The sequence below is a fragment of the Mus caroli genome, chromosome 1 (assembly GCF_900094665.2).
Source record: "Mus caroli chromosome 1, CAROLI_EIJ_v1.1, whole genome shotgun sequence".
NCBI classification, from domain to species: Eukaryota; Metazoa; Chordata; class Mammalia; order Rodentia; family Muridae; genus Mus; species Mus caroli.
The window spans coordinates 112497594-112522971 of NC_034570.1; the positions used below are offsets into that span (position 1 = coordinate 112497594).

The 25378-nt window shown below is 47.7% G+C and overlaps 1 protein-coding gene across 1 annotated transcript in view; it reads right to left on the reverse strand.

Moving 5' to 3' along the window:
- Window positions 1-1458: 1458 nt before the first annotated feature.
- Marco (macrophage receptor with collagenous structure) overlaps window positions 1459-25378 on the reverse strand; it is a 30367-nt gene continuing 6447 nt past the window's right edge. Inside the window, exons 2-17 of the mRNA XM_029481907.1 lie at window positions 21784-21885; window positions 21095-21313; window positions 20668-20703; window positions 19083-19181; window positions 17979-18023; window positions 15569-15613; window positions 15184-15291; window positions 12894-12992; window positions 12751-12786; window positions 11864-11962; window positions 11715-11777; window positions 6206-6250; window positions 4707-4805; window positions 4220-4264; window positions 3427-3603; window positions 1459-1695 (exon numbers count right to left, since the gene is read on the reverse strand). Coding sequence (XP_029337767.1) covers window positions 1565-1695; window positions 3427-3603; window positions 4220-4264; window positions 4707-4805; window positions 6206-6250; window positions 11715-11777; window positions 11864-11962; window positions 12751-12786; window positions 12894-12992; window positions 15184-15291; window positions 15569-15613; window positions 17979-18023; window positions 19083-19181; window positions 20668-20703; window positions 21095-21313; window positions 21784-21885 — 1448 coding nt within the window. The 3' untranslated portion in view covers window positions 1459-1564. The remainder of the gene's footprint in view (window positions 1696-3426; window positions 3604-4219; window positions 4265-4706; window positions 4806-6205; window positions 6251-11714; window positions 11778-11863; window positions 11963-12750; window positions 12787-12893; window positions 12993-15183; window positions 15292-15568; window positions 15614-17978; window positions 18024-19082; window positions 19182-20667; window positions 20704-21094; window positions 21314-21783; window positions 21886-25378) is intronic.

A 25378-nucleotide genomic window follows, 5' to 3' on the forward strand; every position in this document is an offset into this window, starting at 1 on the left:
CTCCCGAATGCTTCTGGAGTCTTAATGTACAAGTGAAAAGGCATTCCGAATTTTCAGTATGGGAGCTGGGTCTAGGAGACTGAGATATGGGTGCCTGGGTCACATCTGTGAGATGGAGGTGTTGGTGGCATGAAAGAACACAGCATTACTGCTGTCCTGTGTCCTGTGCAAGCACAGCACAACTTGCCTGGGCAAACCTCACAAGCACACTGACCCTCAGACCCCGTGTTTTCCTTCTTTGTGTAAGTGGGTTATGGAAATGGGAGTGGAAACCACTCCTTGGAGTGAGGGCATGTTCATAATTTTCTAAAGGAGGTACAATACCAACAATGTCTTAATATTTTCTAAAAATTGAGATACAGTCTGATGTAACCCAGGCTAGGCTGTTCACACACTGGGTAGTAGAAGATGACCTTGAACTCCTGCCCTTGTATACTACACTGTGTTTATGTGGTGCTCGGGATGGAACCTAGAGGTTTGTGAATACTAAGCAGACATCCTAGTAAACGAACAAGCGTAATTTAAAATAACACTTTCTTTTCATTTATCATCTTACGTTATTCTCATGAGAGGGGAGGAAGCATTAGTAACATTTCTCAGACTGGGACACTGGGACCCAGTGACTTATTGAGTAGATGGCAGCTGTGTGTGTGTGTGTGTGTGTGTGTGTGTGCATGTATGTGTGTATTTGCAGTTGAGTATAGGTGCCTGAAGAGGCCAGAAGAGAGCGTCAGATTCCCTAGAACAGGAGTTAGGAATGGTTGCAAGTTGCTTGATGTGTGTCCTTTCGCAAGAGCAGTGTATGCTCTTAACTGCTGAGCCACTTGCCCCACTTCTGATGATGTCTGTGGAGGCCCGAGGGATATCAAAGCCACTGGCACTGGCGTTGCAGGCTGTTGTGAGCTGCCTGACATGGGTGCTGGGCACAGAACTTCTGTATGAGCAGTAAGTGCTTTGATCATTGAGCCATCTCTCCAGGTCTGGTTTCACACTCAGACCCTCACACTAGTGCAGTAAAGGCTTTTATTCACGGAGCCATCTTCTTTGTCCTCAGTAAGTTTTTCCTGAGTTCCTACTCTGGCATCCATCAGGGTGGGGTGGGCTGGGGTGGGATAGGGGCTGGACAAAGGTCCTCACAGCTATGGAGCTCAGAGTACCCTCAGATAGAAAGGGACAGTTCACATGTATCCTGTGACCTGGCACCATCTGCAAGCTCACCTCTAGGCAGCAGATAGCCAGAGATAGGGCAATGCACTGGTGATAGACAGAGGGAATGAGGGAGGAACCCTGAAAGGTGATGAGTGACTGAAGGCCACAGTAACTTTGACACACTTCAGACTGATCTCCCCCGACCCCCAGCTTATGAGGTCAAGGGCATATTTATAAGCCTAGCTCGTGCATGCTGCCTAGCCATGGCTGGAGAGCACAGGGGCGCTAGCTCAGGGACATTCAACCACATCAGATCCCCACTTGAGCTTTATTAACTTCCCCTCAACAGAGTTAGCAAGCCCACAGATTTCCAAAGACGCCTGGGGACACACTGATGACCTCTCGGGCTCCCAAGTCAGGCACATTCCACACCCGCATCTTCATTATGTACGCAATTGTGAGCGCCCCAGGAATTCTTACTGCAGTCCCACAAACTGTTCTCTGTGCCCTGACAATTCACATTGTCCAGCCAGATGTTCCCAGTGCCTGAGATAGAGAAGCGGGAGAGAGAAGGGAAGGGTGTTAAGGTAGAAGTTCAGGGTGGCAGGCCAGTGCCCAGGATCTCCCAACTGGTGTGGGAGGTTAGGTGAGCTCTTATAACATCTTGTATAATATCTCTGGTTCCTCTCTGACCTCAACCACACAGTGAAAGCCTCATGCAAATATTTACCACTTAATCCACACAGTATGCGTGCACACACAGCCTTCTACCAGTTCCTTCATAGCCCAGCTTCCTCCTGCTGTATCTATATTTCTGCAGGACCTAACAGCCTCTGTCAGCCCCCTTCCTTCTGATAAGATTGAAGACAGAGCACTGGATGGCAGTCAGGTGTGCTCTAATGTGACTGACTATTCAAAGAGTTTTACGGCCCAGCTAGTTCTATGGAGAGGCAAGTACAAAACCAGGGAAATGACTCAGTGGGTAAGAATGCTTGTTGTAAAATCAAGAGAACCTGAGTTCAGATCTCCAGGACCCACGTAAAAGCCTAGCTCTGGGTTCAGTGAGAGACCTTGTCTCAAGGGAATAGGCAGAGAATGGCCTCTGCAAGACCTGCAGGTAGGTGCTTTGGGGTGGGGTAAAGCAGAGGACACCCAGGGAAAGGAGCAAGGAGAGATGGCCTTATGCCTTGTCTAGCCAGCATCTTTGCCAGGGCAGGCGTAGTGGGTGTATAAACTGATTTCTAGTGCTCTGTGGCAGCTTCCCCAAAATTGAACATAGTAAATCTTGCCTTTATTTTTCTTTCTTCTCATTCTTTGCTTTTATTTTTCTCGAGACAGAGCTCAACTATGTAGTCTAGAATGGCCTTAATGCTCCATTGTTGTTTTAGCCACCCAAGAGCTGGAGTGACAGGTACCTGCCACCATGCCTAACTTCCCGTGCACTCTTTAAAAGATCCTCACAGGGGCTGGGAAGATGGCTCAGTGGGCAAAGTGCTTCCCACTCAAGCAAGAAGCCTTGAGTTTGATTCCAGAATCCATGTCAAAAAAACAAAAAGAGGGCATGGCAGTGTGTGCCTGTAATCTCTGTGCTTACACTGGAGACGGGTAGCTCCCTGGTGCTCACTGACCAGGTAGCACAATCAAGCCAGCAGTTCCAGGCCAGTGAGAGATCCTGTCTCATGAAAGCAAGGATTGAGAAGCATGAGGCTGTCCTCTGTCCTCTGTAAACCTGTGCACACACATGCATGCTCACCCACACGAACAGGCATGGATAGGTATGTGCATGTACACATGCATGTACACACATACACAGAGGTGGGGCTATACCTTCATGGCTAAGACTTCTTGCAGCTACTAATTTGGGTTTCCAGATGTGGAAACAAACATCTGCCTTTGCCATGGTTCTGTCTCCTCCCTCTGTTCTCAATAGCCACACTTGTCCCCACTCCATAAATAATGCTGGCCACATGACATCCTGACTCGAAGACCAGATAGACAGTGACCCATAGCAGTGACCCAGAGCCTTTTTATAGCCTTTGCTGTCACTCCTGGAAATGTGACAATGTCCTTCAGACAGGTGGCTAAACTGGAAAGAGGTTAGTCCAGAGCCCAGAGTGCTGTAGCTGTACTCTACCCATACCAAGGTGCAGGACTTTCCAGTTCCTTGAACAAATGATATTCTTTAGCCACAGCCATAGTCCATCACTTCACCAAAGACTGTCACTGTACCGCTTGGGCATGTGTAGGAAAAAAGTCCCCAGCTGTGGAGTCACTTACCACCTCCATAGCTGCTAAGTGCTCTCCCTCTGGAGTAACCGAGCATGCGACAGAAGACAGTCGCATCATTATTATCCCAATCATCATCACAAATTGTTCCCCATGCACTGTTATAGTAAACTTCAGCTCGGCCTCTGTTGGTGCCACCCATGATCCGGACGCTTTGGAAGGATTCGCCTGGACAAGAATATATGTGTGTTAAGGTGAGGCAAGTGCTGGCTGAGTTTTTCTGCTGCTCTTAGAAATTCTACATTTAGGAGGATAAGCAGGATCATGTTGCCAGAGCTTTTGAGAATCTTCCCTTCAGCACCAACACTTGTATACTCACTCTCCTGCACTCTGCCTTAGGAGTAACAAGGCATGTCTTGCTGTGTGTGTGTGGGGGGGGGGGAGGAAAAAATGGTAAAGGGAACAAAAGGAGGGAGTAGAGGGGGAGATGAGGTAGTGAGAAAGATGGAGAAATGATAAGAAAAAGAAGGAATGAGGAATGATGGAGGTAAATGTGGGGAGAAGGGAGAGATGGAACAGGGAGGAGGGAGAGATAGGATGGGGAAGAGGGAGAGATGGAAGGGGAGGAAGCAGGAAGGAAGGTGATATGAACAAGGAGGGGGAGAGAGGGAAAAGATAGAGTGGAAAGGGAGGGTGAGATGCTGCCTGGACCTCTGGCCACACACTGGATCCGGCAAGATGTGAAGAATGTTCTAGAGAAATAAGCCCCACCCTCTAGCACTCGATTTGGCAACACTGGATTGACTCTAAAAGATTAGTAAAAGACAATGAAAGCATCAATTACCTTTTTGACCCTTTTCTCCCTTTTGTCCTTGCTGGCCAGAAGACCCTGTCATGAAGAGAAAACCCACGCACTGTGAGCCAAGTTCTTTCTCAGCCCCTTTTTTCCCACCGCAGAACACATAGAGGAATGAGGTGTAGGTTTCTCTCCTCCAGCTCTGTCTTTGACCTGGGATCTCTGAGGATAGCTATCTATGCACACTGGAGCTGGGTAAGAGAAAGCAGGCCTCAGATGTATTGAAACGATGGGAGTTAGGCTAGTGAGAGAGACTCAGTAAGCAACAAGGCTTAGGGAAAGACCTATTTGGTTGTGGTGCTGCCTGAGGTGGTTGGAGCAGAAAAGGGAAGACTATATGCATCCTGGGGAAACTTGATTATGCTTTTCCAATATAATTCTTCGCATGTAACTTGGCAACTCCATAAAGATACCTCCAGCAGCCTGGGTTTTCAAGACTCATAACCTTTAGGTCCATGTCAAAAGCAGCACCTACCTTTCATCCCAGGGTCTCCCTTCTGACCGACTCGTCCAGGTTCTCCTTTGTGACCTGCCAGCCCAGGGCTTCCAATGTCTCCTTTTCTGCCTACAGGACCTGAGAGAAGAGAGTTAGCCACATAGATGCCCAACTCTGTTCCTTGGGAGGACACAAGGGCCTTTCTGATTAGTGGATGTGTGATCCTGGACTCTCAGATCCCCCAGTGATGGGCTGTGTGAGCATGTGGCCAAAGCTTTGGTCCAGCTGGGGACTGTTCTGGTTATCTGGTCTCCCACCTTAATGCCATTGAGAACGCACAGGAGGAGATGGCTGGTAGAGTTCTTAGAAGATGAGATGATTACATAGAAGTTTTAGTCTTTCTGTGATAACTTCTTAGGATGTTTCTAGACCCCCATGTCTTATTAGTTGATTAAGACTGTAATAGAATATGTAGCTCCCATTGAAGAAAAACACTCCAGAAGTCTGCCTGCACTCTGTTTTAGCACTTGCTTTGGCATAGGTATGGTTTGAGCACACCCCACTAAAGTTCTTGTGTTGGGTGACTAAGCCTTAGGCAAGGGGTGTTAAGAGGACATGGTCATGGTGGGTAGTCCTCCAGGCCATGTGGGGGTGCTATCTGCAGAAGAGAGCCTGGGATCCTGCTTCTCTGGCTTCCTGTCCTAAGCTCTTACTGATAGATGGTTCAGATGGATAGACTCAGCTTGCTGGCTGGATGAATAAACTTCAGTCTGCTTAAAGATTCAGTTACAGCACTTGGGGGCAGGGACAGAAGCAGGAAGATCTCTATATGAGTTTGAGGTCAATCTGCTCTACATAGCAACCAAACCAACCAACAAACCAAAAACCAACCAACTAAAACCAAACCAAACAAACAGGACTATCTTTGCTCATTGGAGTTAGTGGTATTTGGGGCTATGCCTCCATTATGACAACACCTACCACAAGGCTGAGAGTAAGCCAGCACCATGTCCTTGATCTTACACTTACTTACTTGTTTCTTTATAAAGTAGACTGCTTTGGATGTGATGGGAATGGTGATCGTGAAGGAGGAGAAGAAAGAAGAGGGAGAAGAATAAAAATAAGAATAGGAAGAGGAAGAGGAAGAGGAAGGGGAAACACTAATGAGAAATAGGGAAAAGGAGGGACTTGGGAAGCTAGGAAGGGTAAGACAGAGCAAGGCAGATGGATAAGCCTTGATCCCTAAGGGGACACAGGGTCCACCCAGTACCTTTGGTGGTAGCATGGCCGGACACCACTGCATGCACTGCCCACCCTCCTCGGGTTCTGACCCACTGTCTCTCCATTTTGGGATACTGTGGCCCTGCCATTTAACCCAGGTCTTCTAGGGAAGGAATAAAGGCTTGGACGATAAACCTCAGTCTCTGCCTCAACTCTGAGGGTAAGGTCACAGTGATCAAAGCTAATGAGGCTTATTTCCACACACACAGGCCTCCCAGTCATCATCCGGAGAAATTAAAATGAAGCCAGCCCTTTACCTGGGACTCCTGATTCTCCTTTTGTGCCTTTCTGTCCTTGAATTCCTAAGATGGAAACACAGGAAAGGGGGAGAGGATAATAAAACTTAGATATTAGACACTTTTAATCTTAGACAGCCTCTACCTTTGTCTGATTAATGCAGATGGAAGGGTACACTGGTTCTCTGTGATTGCTTCAAGCCTCATGATGGGGTGGAAGGGGAGACAGGCTGCAGACAGATGAAGATATGGGCGTGTTTTGATGAAATGGTGACAACGTGCTAGGTGAAGGTCTGAGGTACGCAGATTCCGGATGCCCTGGCCAGCCTTCCCCGTCTGGATACCAGTGACCTGATTTGACCTTGAATCCAGCCCATGTCCTCATTATTTCATGAGAATTTCAGAAGATAGGTCAGAAGTATTTTATAAATGAACATTTTGGATCCAAAGACTATGCAGTTTCCACCCAGATCACTTGTAGTAGATGGGCTAATAATAATTTTTGTGTTTGTGTGGTAGTGTAGAGGACAGGGGACAACCTTCAGTGTCCTTCTGCTGGCTCTGTCCATCTTGTCCTTGGAGACAGGGTCTTTCACTGGGGCCTAGAACTCTCAAAGCAGCTTAGGCTGGCTGGACAATGAACCCCCCAGGGATCCTCTGTTTCTACCTCTCCAGCTCTAGGATTGCAGGAGCACAAGACCATGCCTGGCTAAGGTTTCAGTGTGGATTCCAGTGGATCAAACTCAGCCCTTATGATAAGGCCAGCACCTATTAACTAGCTATTTGTTGGATTCTTTGCCATATCTCCAGGATGTGTAAAGGGCCACATGGCACAGGGGTCTTATGTTCAGAAACGGAAAAATAAGAAAGCAACTCTTGGTGCTTATTCCCTATGAGGTTAATAGAGGAGGTCCTTGCTCCTGCTCCTCTGTCTCTGGGGCTGGGGGTGGGGGTGGGGTGGGGGGTAGGACAAAGGACAACTTTCAAGAGTCAGTTCTCTCTTTTCATCTTGTGGAGCCTGAGTATAAAACTCAGGATGTCTGGCCTGGCTGCAAACTAAGTCACCCATGAACCATCTCACAGACTCCTCCTTCCCTGCTCTCATTCCTTCTTTCATTCATTCCTTTATGAATACTAACTTTTCATAGAAGACCCACTATCGCCAGCACCCTTCCGGCATCCCCATGATGGGTCATGATCTGTTCCTTTAGCATTTTAAGGGCTCATCCTGGTTTCAGATCAGTGGGACTTCCTCAGACAGTTCTTTGAGCATGAGGGAGTGCAAGCTTATTGTGGGCTACTGAGAAATAGTAGATGATAAAGCAGTCACATTGGTGACATGGGTCAGTCTTACCACAGACCCACCCTATGAGATCACCAGAAACCATGTTGAGCTGTCACCTTGCCATGGCCTGAGCAGATTTCCTTCCTGACCTTCCCACCACTCTCTTCTCAGAGTTTCCAGACCTCACACAGTGCCAGCAAGGGGAGCAGAGGGGCCTTGGTGGCCTCTTGAAGATCCTTCTTGCAGTAAGGAATGAGAGAAGTGCTGGTCAGCTGCAATCCCTGACTGACCAGAGTGCAGGGATTCAGCTCCTTACTAACTCAGGCTGGCCACTGAGCCCCAGGTATCTTCAGTCTCCACCTTCCCGGTGTTGAGATCACAAATGGATGCCACCAAGCCCAGCTTGTTTTCACACATGCTTTGGCGATTGAACTCAGACCCTCAAGTACTTTACCAACAGAGCTGTCTGTGCAGCCTAGTCCTGCCTTCTTGCATTATCCACAGCCCTGAGGATTCCTGCTGGTTCCCTGCCACAGAGAGGAAGTGTACTGATGACTCTCAGGGACACAAGGGGATCTATCCATGGTCCTAAAGGAGTAAACTAAAAGCACAGCCTGGCTGTTTCCAGATTTCTGCTCCTAAGCTATGTTTGCCCTGCTTGCTTCTTCCTGAAGTCTTGCTTAGCTTGGTCTGAACAACCTCTCAGGGGCTCTCTAGGTGCCCATGAATGACGTCATTGTCTAACTTCAACATGTCTCAGAATGTCCTGCCTGTGGCTTGTGTGGGGCTAGGAGGTGGTTCACTGGATCAGAACAATTTCTGTGAAAGCATCAGGACATGACTAGGAATCCACAACACCCATGTAAAAATCATACTGGCTGTGCATGGCTGTGCATGGCTGTGCATGGCTGTGCATGGCTGTGCATGGCTGTGCATGGCTGTGCGTGGCTGTGCATGGCTGTGCATGGCTGTGCATGGCTATGTGTGGCTATGTGTGGCTGTGCGTGACTGTAACCTTGTAGCAAACTTCTTGCTCAATGACTGACTCTGTCTCAAAAAATAAGGCAGGAACTGATAGGGGAGTTATCTGACAAGCTCCTCTGGTGGCATCTGCACACACACACACACACACACACACACACACACACACACACACACATGCTTATACAGAAACCAGGTCCACTTAGAGATTCTGATTAAGTGGGATTGGGGTGGGGACCCTATGAATACACGTTTCTAGCAATTAGTGGTCTAGGGCCCCACTAAGGCAGCCCTAAGTAAGGGCAGCTTTGATTTCTCTTGGATTACAGCCTGTGTTGTAATAACAACATATAACAAATTCAGGAAAAGCATATCTTTGGTTTCAGACAGTGGGATGAACTCTCAGACTCACTGTGCATTAGCAGCAGTTGTCAAATAATTTAGCATCTCTGAGCCTTTGCAATATGTTGCAATGTGCATTTGCATATGGGCACATATGTATGTGTGAGTGCTCACATGAAGCCCAAAGTTGATGTCAAATGTTTTCCTTAATGACCTCCTCTTTATCAAGGCAGAGTCTCTGACCAAACCCAGAGCTCACCAGAGCTCACCAGTGTAGCTAGCCAGCATACCCTGGTGATCGACCCCCTTTCTCTGTTTCCTGAGGGCTGGAACTACAGGTGGTCTCTATGCTTTTACGTGGATGATGAGGATGTGAACTCAGGTCCTCATGCACTTTACAGATGGAGACATTTCCCAGCCCCATCTCTGTTTCCTGACTTCCAGGCATGGAAGATAAAACTCAAGTAGGGGTTGATAGATCAAGAGTGTGGTGGTAAAGTTCAGAGCATAGGGCATAGCCCAGAGGCCTATTTAACAGCAAACAGACCTCTCCTTGCTTATAATTAACCCATAATAATGAAACCCAGGCCAAGCCAGTGAAATGTCATTTCTCTGTCTTCATCTGATCCAGCTAGTTGTTCTATTGAGAGATTCATGGTTTTATTTACAAAATGGGAAACCCATGGGTTGGAAACCTGGATTGCTTTATCAAAACTGGATAAGTGCCATAGAAGCTCTGACTTGGGGATTACCAGCCTCCTGACAGTGAGCATAGCAAGGGAGCTGTCTTCAAACATGAGGATGATATTCAGATCCCATCTGCCACCAACCCCTCTGGATATTCCATTCTGGTAATCACCAAATCTAATCTGTGTGGCCACTCATTAACCCACAGAATTCTGGGAAGTCCCTTCCATGGGAAGTCCACATAAGCCAGCAGATGTTGCACCAAGGCAAGTTTTGGCCTTGGATGAGCCACCAACCTAAATGGTGATTATGATGCATCATAAATAGAATATATAATCCACCATATACAGTATTAGACTGATGGTATTTACCATCTGGATGATTAGTAGGATATACACACACTGACACCACATAAAGATGCTCACCAGCTATAACAATATGAGACACTGCTTATGATGTCTGTAATAAAATTGGCATGGGGTCGTGTGTGTGTGTGTGTGTGTGTGTGTGTGTGTGTGCAGGTGCATGAATGTTAGAGTTGGTGTGGGGTCTTGTGTGTGTGTATGTGTACATGTAAACATATGCATATGTACATGGCAGCTGGAGTTGGTGTGGGATCTTGTGTGTGTGTGTACACATGTGTACATATGCATATGTACAAGGCAGCTAGAGGACATCCTCAACTCTTTTTTTCTGATGCTTCCCACCTTGTGTACTGAGATAGCATCTCCCATGCTTCTGAAACTTGCTGAGTAGGCTAGGCTGTCTGACCAGTGAGCCCCAGGGATCTACCCATCTCCACCTCCATCAAATTGGGATTAAAAGCAAGTCCACTGGTTTATTTTGACATGAGTTCTGGGGATTGGTTTTTAGGTCCTCATGCTTGCTAGACAAGCATTTAATCCAATGAGCTATCTCTCCAGCCCTGGTGAGGGGTTGTAAGGGATTGTGAACCTTGAGGGAATCAAAGAATGGAGAAAATGCAGCCAATACCTAACTATGGCTCCTAATTGCCTCCAGGAAAGAAACAAAGATCATCATGTACTCAGAGTTCAAGGCCTGCTGGGAGGTACTAATGCATGAATGAGTGAATGAGTGAGTGAGTGAGTGAGTGAGTGAGTGAGTGAGTGAGTGAGTGAGTGAATGAGTCAGCCAACCTCTTCACCAGTTGAAACTGGGATGGGCCAGCCTTTATGTGTATTCATAGCCCTGCCAAAGGCTAGGGCACTCAAGTTCTTTGACCTTGCTCAACCTTATTCTCTGGCAGAGGAACGGGTCAAGGCAGAGGATCTTTTGACATTCTTGAAGGCAGGAGCCTAATCTTATGGCTCTGCCCTTCATCCTTACAGCACTCTCAACTGGCAATCCCAACTGCATAGGGCTTTCCAAATGCCATTTAGAGTGTCCACACTTGGAACATGCTTGTAGCCTGTCTATGTCATCTGCCCATGAACTATGGCAATCTGCCCATCTCTACAGTGCCCAATGCAGTGGCCTGAACCTTCTAGACCAGGTGAACACAATGCAGAAGCTTGGATTCATATATCAGACAGATTAGCTCAGGGTCTTATCAAGTGACCCACACTGATGAGAGGCCATGTGACACAGACAAATCTGGCAAATTGTTTATAACTCAGACAACAAGATAGAATGACTCTGCTTGTCTACAGGACAGGATAGAATGAGTCTGTTAGTTTATAGAACAGAATGGAGTAACTCTGTTAGCCTATATGATAGGATAGAATGACTCTATGTTAGTCTATGTGACAGAATCTGGAAAAGAGCATCTGACTTTTGGACACCACACCCCCTAATCCACTGTGTACAGAGAGCTACTGCTAGGCTTGTAAACTAGTTTCCATGAGGTCCCTGGGTTGGACCAGTGTTCTCCTAAGAGAATGCAAAGGAAGAGTTTTCACCCTCTGTTCTAATCCTAGGTGCTGAGGTCACCATAAGTGAGCCCAGCCTGGCTGAGGATTCAGTTTCCCTCTGTGATGCTCCAGGTTTGGTCATAGCATTCAAGGCTCTCTGGGAACTATGGACAGAAAAGAACAACCCAGGAAGCTTGTGCTCAAGGGGTTATAATGGAAGAAACTACTTTCCTTTATCAGGAGCCTCCAGGGCTAGAAGACAGGAGAATCTCTGCCTCTTGTGGGATGCTGAGAGGCAATCCTCCTTCCTGTCTACCCATAGAACTCAGCAACCCCACCTCCCACCCCCTGAAGACTCACTCACCTGTGTCACCCTTGCTTCCTTTCACACCTGCAATCCCTGGATTCCCAGCAATCCCTGGGGGTCCTAGAAGACAGACACCACATGGGCATAAGGATTGGAATGAACAGATGCAGGGATACCATTCCCAGGGCAGGGATAAAGGACCTCACCTGTTGGCCCAGGAAGACCAGTGCGTCCTGGCTCACCCTTGGCACCTGAAAGTCCTGGTGCACCTGGAGGGCCTGGAACACCCTGCACTCCAGGTTTTCCTGAAAGGTGATGGCAGGGTTAGGGGTCAGTGGTACAAGGAAGGCTCCCCATCCTCCATGAAATACACCTCCTAACACCAGCCCTCCATCATCTTTAGGATTCAATTACTGCCTATAGGAAGAGAAAAACAATGCCACAAGCTCTCTCTCCTCCATCACAGCTGTGGAATTCAAGATGGTGGACAGATTGAGAATTTCAGGCTGGGACCACCCAGTTCTGCATCTCAGCAGCCCAGGAGGTAGACATGTAAAGATGGTTTTCACTAGAGTCTGCCTCTTCTACCAATTGACCATTTGTTTAAAGAAACAGTCAGCTTCCTCATCCCTTAGAGTGCTCTGGGTTAACGCCATGATGAGTTGAAACCTGGCATGGTGGTTCAGTACTGAGATTCTAGCATTTGGGAGCTGGAGGCAGAAAAATCAGATGTTCAAAGTCATCTTTAGCTAAATAGTGAGGTTAAGACTACCCTGAGCTACATGAGAAAAAAAAGAAGTGGAAGGAAAGAAGGAAGGAAGGAAGGGAGGAAGGAAGGAAGGAAGGAAGGAAGGAAGGAAGGAAGGAAGGAAGGAAGGAAGGAANAAGGAAGGAAGGAAGGAAGGAAGGAAGGAAGGAAGGAAGGAAGGAAGGAAGGAAGGAAGGAAGGAAGAAAGGAAGAAAGGAAGGAAGGAAGAAGAGAGGGATGGAGAGAGGGAGGAAGGGAAGGAGGGAGTGATATAATTGGCAACTTTCCCCACTTGATTCTTTCTGGGGACCACAACCAATCTGCCCAGATGCCCACAGCTCCTACCTTGGTCACCTTTGACTCCAGGAGATCCAGCCAAACCTACAATGGATGCGACTCATAAGAATGTTGTCAACTCTTACTGGCTCTGCTACCAGAAAAAAAGGGCAATGCCTTCAGGTCTGTGGCTCAGCAGTGCAACATCTTACCTGGTAGGCCTGGTTTTCCAGCATCACCTTTACCTCCCTGAGCTCCAGGGGACCCCACAGGCCCTGTGTCTCCCTTCATGCCCATATCCCCTTTGTTTCCTGTAACAAACAAACAAAAAAGAAATCAAGGTTGGACATGTGGGGAGGATAAGACAGCCCCACTTAGGCATTTCCTGTCTCACCCAAATCCCAAAATAGAATGCCCTGTGCCCACCGGGGAAGATCTAGTCACAGCCCTCCAGGAAGGATCCCCTTCCCCGAGACAGGACACATACTTATGACAGATTGGCCAGATAACCAAACACCAGTAATGGTTGGGTTCCCAGGACTCCAGTCAGAACTCTTACCAAGAGGAGAAGAGTCATAGCCTGGGGTCATCCAGTACTTTGGGGGCTCATTTTACTGTCTACATTATGGGGATTATCTTTTGTAGCCTCTCAGACTGAAATCTGAATGTTCTAGAAAGCATCTCCCGGATGCCAAGAACAGCAAAGGTCATTGGGAGAGAGAAGAACAATGCAGTAATTTCTGTGCCTGCCGGTGGTGCAGACACGGGCTTCCCTGGCACCCAAGATTTCAAATTTTCCACTTGTCATCAGCATTCCAAACTCATCCAGCCAGTCCTCTCCTGAGTCCTCTGTCTCTTCCTCCTCCTTTCCTTTAGTACCTGGTGCATATCAATTGAGGGCAGCCTCTTTCCTGAAGGGCAGGCCAGCTGGGGAGGGGGCTGCACAGCGGGCTTGCTTGGTATTAGCTACTCCAAGAGACACTAAGGTCACACTGTCAACTGGGTGTGGACACTCGGCTCTGTTCCCAGTGGGACCAACATAGGGGTGAAGGTTTTAGAGAGGACTGTCACCCCAAAGCAACACTTTCTGCTTTCTACTAGAAAGCTAGCAGAAATTTTACTAAAAGGAATTTATGTCTCTGCTCTCTAATATTGGAGTGTACTTTTTTTTTTTGTATGTGCATACCTGTTTATGCTCAAGTGTGTGGGTGACCATTTGTGTGTGGGCATTCATGGATGAATTTGCAAGTCAGGGGACCTCAGGTGTTGTTCCTCAGTTGCCACCCTGTTTTGTTTTTGAGGTGGGGAACTTGCTTTGAAACTCAGCAGACAGGCTGTCCAGCCTTTCTCAGGTATCTTCCTGTCTCTGCCTCCCTGGCACTGAGATTACAAGCAAGTGTGACCTCTCCTAGCCTTTTCACATAGGTTCTAGAATCAACCTTGTGTTGTACTCAAGTACATCACCAAGTGAGCCAAATCTCCAACTTTCTATTCTGTTATTTTTTTGACAAGGGCCTGGGAGGGGACTAAGGTACCATGCCAGGTTCCTTCCAGGTCCCTTTAGAATGGGGACATGATTAATTAGTGAATGACTCTGAAGAGGACAGAAAGAGCAAGAACCAGCCTTCATGGGTCTGAGTGAGTTAAGCTAGTTCTAATTCAAGGCTTGGGAGAGAAGCTAGCCAATTCAAGATCTAAAGAATGAATGCTTCCTGGGACCAGGGAGGTGTCTCAGTGGGTAAAGTACCTGCTAAATAAGCCTGAGGTACCCCGTTTGGATTCTAGCACTCTTATTAAAAAAAAACAAAAAACAAAACAAAACAACTCCCCCCCAAAAAAACCAAAAACCAAACCAAACAAACAAACAAAAAAAACAGGCAAGGTGACACATGCTTGCAATCCTAGAGCACAAAAGGACAAGGTAAGAGAATCTCTGTGGCTTGCTGGTCATCCAGTAAGTGAGCTCCAGGTTCAGTGAAAGACCCTACCACAAGAAACAAACCATAATGAGAATACATTGTATGAAAAAGCCCACTTTAAATAAAATTAAACCAGCAATGCATGTGCAATTGTGTGTGCATGCCTACACACCATATACCACACACACATCTAAAAAGGGTGGCTACTTCCTGCCAGGACACCAAGTGCTAACAGAGGTTTGAATTCCATGGCACAAAGACCCCAGCAGGGAGCAGGAGCTCACTCTGGTGTCCTCATCAGAGATCAAACAGTTCATGAAACCCGTCTGGAAAGCTCTCGTAAAAAAAAAAAAATCTTTGTATAATGTGTATATGCATAGCACCCTGTAACGCACAAACATGAATGATTATGTATCAACTGAGATCAATTAATTCATTTCAAAAGAACTGGAGTACAGTTGAGGCTTCTCTTAAACAGCTGGACATGCAATTTTTGACCCAAGCCCTGTTTTCAGCTAGAACGAACAGACTTTCTGCTCCCTTGGGCTTCACCATGAATGCCAACACCCAACACAACCCTTACCTGGAAGGCCTAGGTCCCCTTTGTCTCCCTTGGTGCCATGTTCCCCCTTGGGGCCAGTGAGACCTATGTCACCTTTGATGCCCTTCTCTCCTCGAGGTCCTGGAGCACCTGTGATGAGAACAGAGGTGAGTGCCACTGTCCTAGTGAGGACGGGTTCCTCAGAGTGGAAGGGAAGGGGTCTCCAGGGAAAGCCTAGGGCACACGTCCATTAGCTCATCTCTTTGGTGGTCTTGGTGAGCTCTTTGAAAACTTGTGGGGGCAAAGGAGAGTAGGAAGGCATTCACCCTCAGGGCCAGGGCGGGGCTATAGAGAGAGCTCATGGGGACAGCTGCCCCATGGGCATTGGTAGTGCATTGGTTGTCCCAGGAGAGGAAACCCAAGTTACCAGTTGCTCCTTGCTTCCCTGGTGCACCTGTGAATCCCTGGAGGCCTGTGAGATGAGAAGGACTCAGTCACTGGTTGGTTTCTTTAGTTAGCTGACATTCTGCCCGCCCCCACCACCATGGTACCCAATCATAAGATCCCGCAGCCCTATACACAAATGCACAAGCAAGCATGTGCAGCAGAGTCCCAGGCAGGCCCAGACAGAAGAGACTTCTCCCAAAGGCTTGGACCAGTGTGTAATCGTGGAAGAAGGCTAGAGAACAAAGCAAGTGGGTTTGAACCATGACTGCCTCTCCAAGCATGGTAGATGACCTTGGAAAAGACACCTCAGTATTCCTTGCCACAATGCTCTCATCTGTAAAATGAGGCTGGTGAAGGCTGGGCCCTCTGCAGGTGCCTCACTAGCGCTCCTGTGCCCAGGACATAAGTGGAATTGGCAAACAATGGCTCCCTCCTGGGACACCAGGCCACCTGGAAGGACACACATGCACGTTATATCCTGAAGTGCAGGCTGTTCTTAGTGGGAAGAGGACCTGGGCAGCATAGTGAGGATGAGGAGAAGTGGGGCAGTCCCAGAGGGTGGGTGAGGAAGGGAAGGGGAAGAGAGGCTGCCAGGCAAGCTGTGGAGAAAGGCTTGCTGGTATGCCTGAGCTCCAGCCTTTCCTGGGGATGCCAGCTGCTCTGGGCTTATGGTCTCCATCACAGATACTTCTCCCTCCCATTAGGTTTGTGGGTTCCAGAAGCATGAGCAGAGTGTTGGGGGGTTAGTAAGATTGCCCAGCTTTCTCCTGTCCTCTGCGGGTGCCTGTTGGAGCCACAAGAAGTGAAACCTCAGACTGTGCCTCTGGGAATGGGCTGAGCCTGCCCTTCCAGGTGGCCTGGTTGGCTGCCGTCTCTGGCATCTTGGGAACCTACTTCAAGTTTCTCTCTCTCTCTCTCTCTCTCTCTCTCTCTCTCTCTCTCTCTCTCTCTCTCTCTCTCTCTCTCTCTCTCTCTCTCTCCCACATCTCTCTCTGTTGCAAGAAGGGAGACTAGATCCCCTCTGAGTGGCCTGCCTGCTGTGTGAGTGTGAGGCTGTTTGTGCATAGGCCATATGAGTATCTGCAGGTGCACACGCATGAGTATGACTATGCAGAGTGTAAGTATGAGCACTGGGGCATGGGCAGAAGCCTATGTGTGTGCATGATGAGTGTGTGAGCACCTGAGAGCGAGGCTGCATGTGGACATAAATGTGTGCTCACGCATGTGCATGAATATACGAGTGTGTATTTCCATGATTGCGTATTGTGAGCATGTATGTGTGCCAAAAATGTGTGTTCATACATGCACAGGAGTGCATGAGTATATGGTGTGAGTATTCGTATTCATGTGTGCATATACATGTGTCCATACATGTGCATGAGTGGCTCTGTGTGTGGTGTTAGTATAAGAATGCATACATGTGAAGGCACCAGTGTTCATATGTGTGCATGAGTGAGTGTAGGGCTCTGTGTGCGTGTATATAGCATGAGTGTGAATACACAATGATGTGTGCAGACATGAGCTTGTAAATAAGTGTGTATGTGTGTATGAGAGAGAGAGAGCATGTGGTGATACAGTGGGTGAGAGTGTAAGTGTCTACAGATACTCCTCACCACACTATAATCTTCCTTGTTAAAGTCTTTTGGAAGAAGCCCTGTCTTGATGTAGAACAATGGGTTCCAGGGGATCTTATTAACTGCCTTCCTAATGGAGCCAGTTCCTAGAAGTAGCTTTCTCAGCTCACCAGACCTCTTGTGGTTGCTGGAGCTTTCTGGAGGGGCAAGCCTGCTGGTTTGTTTTAATTCCCCTTTTATCGAGACTAGCTGGCTCTGCTCCTGGCTGTTAAAAGGTCTTAGGATTCTGCATCATTCCACTGCAGCAGACTCAACCATAGGGTACCAAGGGAGCTCTGTGAAGACTGATGGTCACTATCCTAGGCTTTGGAAAAAAGAGAGAGGAGGGAGAGAGAGAGAGAGAGAGAGAGAGAGAGAGAGAGAGAGAGAGAGAGAGAGGAGGGCAATGTATATCCTGAGCATCCCGCAGAAGTCTCAGCTTCATTTTATATATCAAGCAATGAGGTCCATGATGGTGAGGGAGTCACGATCAGAAAGGCAGGTTCAGCCACCGCTGGATCATGGAGCTGAGCTTTTCCCTGCGGGTTCATAGGTTTGCAGTCCTTGGCAGCGAAGGCTCAACTGTGATGCCCACACCCTATCACCTATCCAGGCTGAGGCACCACTGAGCAATACTCCCATTTGTGGAACCCCCCTTACCTATGAGCCCACCCCAGGTCTCATACAAGCTGCCTCCCCTTGGGCAGGCCCATTCCACAGGGTTTAGACTCTGGTGTACGTCCTTGTCCCTGGTGTGTTCCTGTGACATCTACTCACCTGCCTCTCCCTTGCTGCCTGGTGGGCCCTGGGGTCCTTGGACACCTGGAGATGTTAGGGTTAAAATGTGAGGTTAGGAATCCATGGGAAGATAGTAAGAGAACTTGCAGCTGGCTGGGTATGAGACAGACAAGTTTAACAGTTAAGAGGAAGGTCAGGACTGGGAAAACCAAAGCCAACTCAGCTGGTCTCAGCAGGACCTGGGTCACCTTCCCCAAATATTTCCTTAAAGTTCACATGCAAGGCACCATTGCCCTTTCCCCTAATGAACTTCTCAACTCTGCAAGTAAGTACATCTTTCAATGTATTTCTGCAGCTAACCATAACAGAGTGCATTGTGGGTACACATCCACCCCCAGCGCTGGGAGATGGCTCAGCAGTTAAGATGCTCTTGCCCGGGACCTGAGTTCAGTTCCTAGCATCTGTGTCAGGCACAAATGCCTGTAGCCACAGCTCCAAGGGATTTATCTGGCTTCTTTCAGCACTGCCCTGACATCCATTCCCAGGCACTCTTACGCGCCATCAGAAAACAGAACTTAACAGACCAATAAAAACTGTTCTCAAAGGTAAGCCTCTACCTAGCTCGGAGGTGGAGGAGGAGGGGAAGGAATGCCCTGAAGCATCCTGGGAGACAAAGGGAGAAGTGATGGAGAGGAGATAAGTCCAGACATAGGAGTGGGCCATAGCTGGGAAGCTGCTCTACTCTTGGGGGTGTATTCCATTTTCTCCCTTGAAACATACTGTTTATGTGTGTTTGTATGTGAGAGGGTGTATATGTCATGTGTGGGGGCTGCTGAGTCTCCTGGATCTGACTACAGATGGTTATGAGCCACTCGCCATGGATGCTGTGAGCCAATCCTGGGTCCTCTGGCCATTCTGCTGAGCCTTCAGTCCAGACCCCCTCTCTCTCCTTTCTTGCTTGATAAAAATAACGTTTGGCTCCTCCACTCTACCTGTGTCTCAGTGTGATTTCCTTTTCCTGCCATGTCTTGGGTCAGAGGGAATTCAGAAGGAGACATCTCTCCATTCATGAGAAAGGGAAGAAAGGATTCAGAGTGTACCTTAGGGGAGAAAGGGAAAGAACAGAGGGTTCGAAGACAGTACCTGGGGTTCCATCACGACCCGCAGCCCCCTTCTCTCCCTTCTCAGCAGCTGGCCCAGGCAGCCCTGGGATTCCGGGAGTACCCGGGGCCCCTTTTGGACCTGGAGGATAAAGAAGAGCAGAGACAGCAGCTAGTCAAACAACAGTGGATGATAATACAGTCACCCAGCCTCCAAGGGCAGGCTAGCCCATGGGCCTCCAAGGGTAGGCTAGCCCATGAAGGAAACGAATGATCCAGGGTGATACCAAGAAGCACATGGTTGGGGAGACATGGAAGAAAGGGAAAAAAGAATTGTATAGATGGTGTCTGAGTGGGGCTCAGCCACAAAGATGTGGCTTCAGGTACCAGTTCAAGTTTGGCCTTGTGGCTGTGTCCCCTATCCGTGTCAGGAAGCCTGTGGCTCTGGGCAGCCATGCTTGCTGCTGGTACAGCTGCCTATACCTGAGGCAAAGCCAGGACTTTTGAACTCTATGCTTTTCCCAGCCCTGAGTAGCCATCAAATGAGCCTTTGTGGGCTTTGACCAAGCTAGGCAAACCATAAAGTAAGGGAGCAAGATAGTAGCCTAATGAATGGGAGTCTGGACTTCTCAGTGCTGGCTCCCAGCAGCACTGCTTAGGTCTTGTAAATGGGAGCTGCAGTTCCCAGATACGAGCCACACTAGGGTAAGATTCTACCAGGCTGATGAACAATTAAAGTGTGCATGATTGTGAAGAGTTGGAATGTTGCAGGTCCAGAGCCAAATTATCCTGGATTTTCTTTAGCCCCTTAATAGCCAGTTATTAACTATCTCTGTGTTTTGTCTAACATCCTCTTGACCATTAGGTAAAATCTGTCTGGAATGGACTAATAGACCCCTTAGCATCTGTCAACCCAAAGGCGAAGAACGTCATCAGATAGCATCTAAGGCCTAATGTGGTAGTTTTCCATACCTGTTTGATGTTCCAACCAATGTACTTTTTAAAGTACCTTAATTTATGATTTTCTTTTGTTCTGTTACTACCAAAATTTCAGGAAACCTATCACACCAAAACAGGCTTTGTAAGATAACCTGAGTCCATGTATCTGGGCTACCACCATTTATATTTGGTTTCAGAATAAACAGTCTTTTATTCCCTTTGAGATGAGAGTTGTGTCAACAGCACACAGCACTGCTGTCATTACGGCCCTCTGGGAGAGCCAAGCCTAACACATGAGACATGAGACCTGTACCAACACCAAGCTAATCAAAGACACTAGATAGGAGTGCTTCTGGGAGAGAAGGAACGTTCTGGAAGCCTGGGACATTTGGGCAAGATGTGAGGAGGAGATAGGAAATAGGTATGGTCACATACTATCCTAGGAAGATGACAACATTTGTAGGTTGGAGGGAGAAGGCAATCGTTTGGTTCAGGGGAAGGCAGAGGTCCTGAGCTGGGTATCCTCACTCTGTCATGGGTAGAGAGGGGTCCTATGAAGCATATGGACTGACCAGATCCATTGGAAAGTGAGCTGCATTTAGAAAAAACATAGAAAGCTCGAAGCTAAGGAGCCTTCCAGAGAAAGTTCTAGGGAAGGGCAGAGTGGGTTAGACTGGAGGTGAACCTACCTGGAGAGCCTCGTTCACCTTTAATCCGGAACAACTCTGTAAGGGAAGGAGAGAAGGTTGCAGACTGAGCCAGAGTGCAGAGGGAAGCTTGATTTTGCTCCTGTGCCCCAACAAGAGCTCAAGGACTCTGCATTGGAAGCCTGGGACCCCATGGGTCTTTTAGCCTTGGGGGCTTGAACAATAACACCTGAATTTGTTCAGAAAAGTAAGCTTAGACGAACCAGGAATGGGACCCTCTGGAAGTTGAGGAAATAGAGAAATACTCAGATTGCTGGTCTACATCAGCCTTACCCTTGACCAATCTGTGTTGGTCAAAATGGCTGTTCTGCAAGGGTGGGAATGTAGCTAAGTTGGTAGGATGCTCATCCAGCATGCATGGTAACCCTGGTTTCATCCTCAGCACCGCAGACACTGGGTGTGGTGGTACCTGGATTTTGAGTGAGGTTGTTGAACTGCTGAAGGAGTTGCTCCTGGCTGGTGTGGACCCAGCTGAGCTGGGCCTGCAAGGCTTGCAGCCCCTGTGCTCTAGGTACCAGGTGTGTTTTGGGTGCCCACTGCAGCGAGAAGAGGGGCTTGTCCTCGGCAGCTAGTGATCCGTTGCCACAGCACATCTCTAGCATCTGGAGCTGCTCCTGCAGATTGAGAACTGGAACCCACAGCATCAGTTAGGGGTCTCAGTGAAGCCTGAGATGTTGGGGAGGGTTTCTGATAGTCTGTGTAACATGTCCATGTTTTCTATAGGACACGGAGTTCAAACACAAATTCTGTGCATTGTGGGTAAAGGAAACAGGATCGACTTCCCACAGCAGATCCCTAGGACCTGTTGACCAGCCAATCTAGCCATTTGGTGAAGTCCAGACCAGAAAGAGACTCTGTCTCAAAATGGACAATGCATCTGAAATGGCTTTCATATGCATAACACACACACACACACACACACACACACACACACACACTCATCATTCCTCCATTACCTTGGTGCATCTAACCACTGTGTCTTAGCATAGGGCAGCAGTATTCTCAGAATGCCTCTAGGCAGCCTGAACCTTATACCAGAGGAGCTTAGGTGGCCACTCCAGGAGGAACCACACAGGACCAGAACTAGGAGCAGCTCACCTTGAATCAGCAGCAGTGCAGTACCTGCCGTGAGCAGGATCAGGTGGATGGCCATGACTGCCATGCAGAAGGTCCCCCCATTTCTCTTCTTGGGCACTGGATCTGGAATACAAGAAGAAAAAGGATGGCTTCAGAGGCACAGAAAAGGAGCCAGTCTGTGCCAGGTCACATATAGGGGTGCAGGAGACTCCCTGGAAAGTAGGAAAGGCAACCAGATCTTTCTTGTTCCTGTTTTTGCAAGGCAAGAAGTTCCATGTTTAGTCCTTTATTATGTGTGGCTGGAGAAGAGGAGACAAGGATCCCCAGGGCTTGCTGGCCAGTCAGACTAGCCCTCTTGGTGAGCTCAGCCTAGTAAGAGATGCTTCCTTCAAAGAAAAGTAGAAGAAAGAAGGAGGAGGAAGTGAAGAGGAGGAGGAGGAAGAGGAGGAACAAGGGGATGGAAGGGGAGAGAATCGAGAGGAAGGGAAGGGCAGAGGAAGGAAGGGCAGAGGAGGGAAGGGAAAGGGAGAAGGGGAAGAGAGGAAAAGGGGAAAAGGGGAAAGGGGAGAAGGGGAAAAGGGGGAAAGGGGAGGGAATAGGAAGGGAAGGGAAGGGAATGGGAGGGGAGGGGAGAGAAGGGGAGGGAAGGTGGTGAGCACCTACAAAATGACACCTGAGATTAACTGCTGTATAGATGTGTAGATCTTGCTCAGTCTTGAACACCAATGTGATGCCTGGTCTGTGTTGGAGTCACCAATCACTAAACAAATCACAAAAGCTACAGGTTGCATTTACACAGTCTGGGAGGTCGAAGAGGTTTGTTCTTGTTTCCTAAACCCTCTACGAGGCTCAGAGAACTGAGTAACTCACTAGAATGTAAGATGCAGAAGTGAAGTTCGTGTGTGTCTTTACTTCCTTGGTCTTTGGTTTTGTGTGTGTGTGTGTGTGTGTGTGTGTGTGTGTGTGTGTGTGCATATGCATGCATATGTGTGATTGTCTGCCTCTCTCTCTCTCTCTCTGTGTAAGTATGCATGTGAACATGTGTATATATACGTACATGAAGCTGTGTGTGCATGCAAAATGTCTGGCACAAGCTATTAAACAGAGCAACAGGGATGACAGGGGACCATGACCTTGCCTCAGCTCTACAAGGTCCCAGCCAGCTGGGGTGTGCACTGTGAGCATTCAGGGTGTGCCTTTGCTCTCATCCCTTCTGTGCCCACCGACACAGATGTATACAGTGGTTGCTTGCTGCCTGTTTAGGAAATCTCCAGAGCCACATAAAGGCATCAAAAATACAAAGTTGATTGTGTTCTTTATACACTATGTGGTATTTGCATAGAAGTCACACACACTGTGTGGGAGGTGATATGCAATGGCATAGGAAGGGGATCCATGCCAGAGTCCCAAGCATCAGAGGTCAAGGTGGGGCAGTAAGAACAAGCATGAAAAATGATATAAATGTAAGAGCGCAGAGGAAAGCCTTGGGGGAACGATGAAGAGAAGAGAAGGTCCCACTGTGGGTATAGTTGTGGGTGTTCGCTCTGACTCTGAATGCTTTCAGAACTGGCTTGGGGACATAGCTTAGTGAATAAAGTCCTGCAAATGTGGGGACCAGAATCTGGATCCTGAGAACCCACATAAATGTTGGCTGGGTGTGGTTACCCCCATCTACTATGTCAGCAGCTGCATCAGTGAGCTCCCCATTGTGTGAAGACCCTGTCTCAGTAAATAAAGTATAGATCAGTGAAGGAAATGTCAGTATAGTGTCCACATACACTGTGACATGCACCCACACATATGTGAATGTGCATAAACTCATGTACACACCCCACACATACTGACATAGGCCAAAAGGAATTCAGAGTTCCCATCTGACCCAAGACAGGTGTTTAGGAACTGGGGACTTGTACTTTGCAGGTATATCTCACTCACTGTATAGACAGAAGAGGGGCTGACAAAGTACTTATGTTCACATTTGCTAGTTCATCTCTTTGAAGGTGGAAGACATACAAAGAAAATGTCTCTTCTAAGTAGTTTGGATCCTGAGGAAGAACTTCCCTGGTTAAGAGCCCAAAAAGCCTCTGGTAGGTTGCCTTAGTTAGGGTTTCCAGTGCTGTGAAGAGACATCATGACCAAAGCAACCCTTAAAAAAGTCATTATTTAATTGGGGCTGGCTTACAGGTTCAGAGATTCAATCCATTATCATCAAGGGAAGAGTATGGCAGTGTTCAGGCAGACATGAGGCTGGAGGAACCAAAAGTTCTACATCTTGATCCAAAGGCAGACAAGAGAAGACTGGCTCCCACGTGATTAGGAGGAGGATCTCAAGGCCCATCCCCATAGTGACATTCTTGCTCCAACAAGGAAAAACCTCCTAATAGTGCCACTCCCTGGGCAAGTGTATACAAACCATCGCATAGGTTCTCAGAGACTTCCCTGGGATAAAAGAGGGAGACTGGACAGAAAGACATTTCACACTGTGACAGCCTACTTTGTGGGTTCTGATGAAGCGAGGGACCCTGTTTTTAAAAGAAAAGGTGATTAGTGCCCAAGGATTGACACTCCCAGGAGCTGTCCTTTGATATCGCCACACATTCATTCACACAGGAACTGTACATGCAAATACTGTACATGCAAATGTAAGAAGTTAAAGACAGAGAACATTCAAATACTAAAGAAAAAAGTACCAAAAACAGTTAGAAAGGTCACATTATCTGCAAAGACATACTACCTGAATGACATCTGATTCTCTATCTGAAACCATGGAGATCGGGTACAAGTGGCACATTGTGTTCTGTGTGCTGAAAGGAAAGAATTACTGATCACGAATTCTCTTGTGAATGAAAAGAGCCTTCAGGAGTGATTAGAAAATATGGGCATTCTCAGAAAAAGGGAGACCAAGAGAATTTGAAGGAACTTCTCCAAACAGGAAATGCGAATAGAAGACCTACAGTTTCAAAACAGAAAAAGAATAATGGAATGGTTAGAAATAGGCACACACACACACACACACACACACACACACACACACACACCTCTTTGGGTTTCTAAAATTTCACTTCATGCTTGAAAACAAAAACACTCTCTTTTTATACTGTACATAATTTATGGTGAGGAAATTCTTAAGATAATTGTATTTTCAAAGTGACAAATTGAAGTAAGTTTTCTATATTTGACCTGACATGGAAAAAAAAAAACACGAATTCCAACAGACGGTGGCCTATTGTGTAAGTGTGTTAAAATGCTGGGAGAAATTTCTAAGGAAGCTGCTGTGGTTTCTATGGCTCACATGTGTGGCCTGGTCTCCAGCTGGTGATGCTCTTTGACAATGCTATGGAACCTTTAGGAGGTTGAACCTTGCTGAAGGAAGTGAGTCTCCGAGGAGAGCCTTGAGGGTTTACAGCAGGGCTCCATTTCGTGTTAACGAAATGCTTCCTGAGTGGGTGAGCCACCTTGCTCTCCCACTGCTGTGCCTTCCCCGCCCACTGCCCTGTCTTCCCAGCTGTGAGGACTCTATACCTCTGAAGCCTGAGCCAAACTATAAACTCTTTCACTCTTAAGTTGATTTTTGTCAAGGAATTTTGTCATAGCAAGGAAGGAACCTCCAAGACAA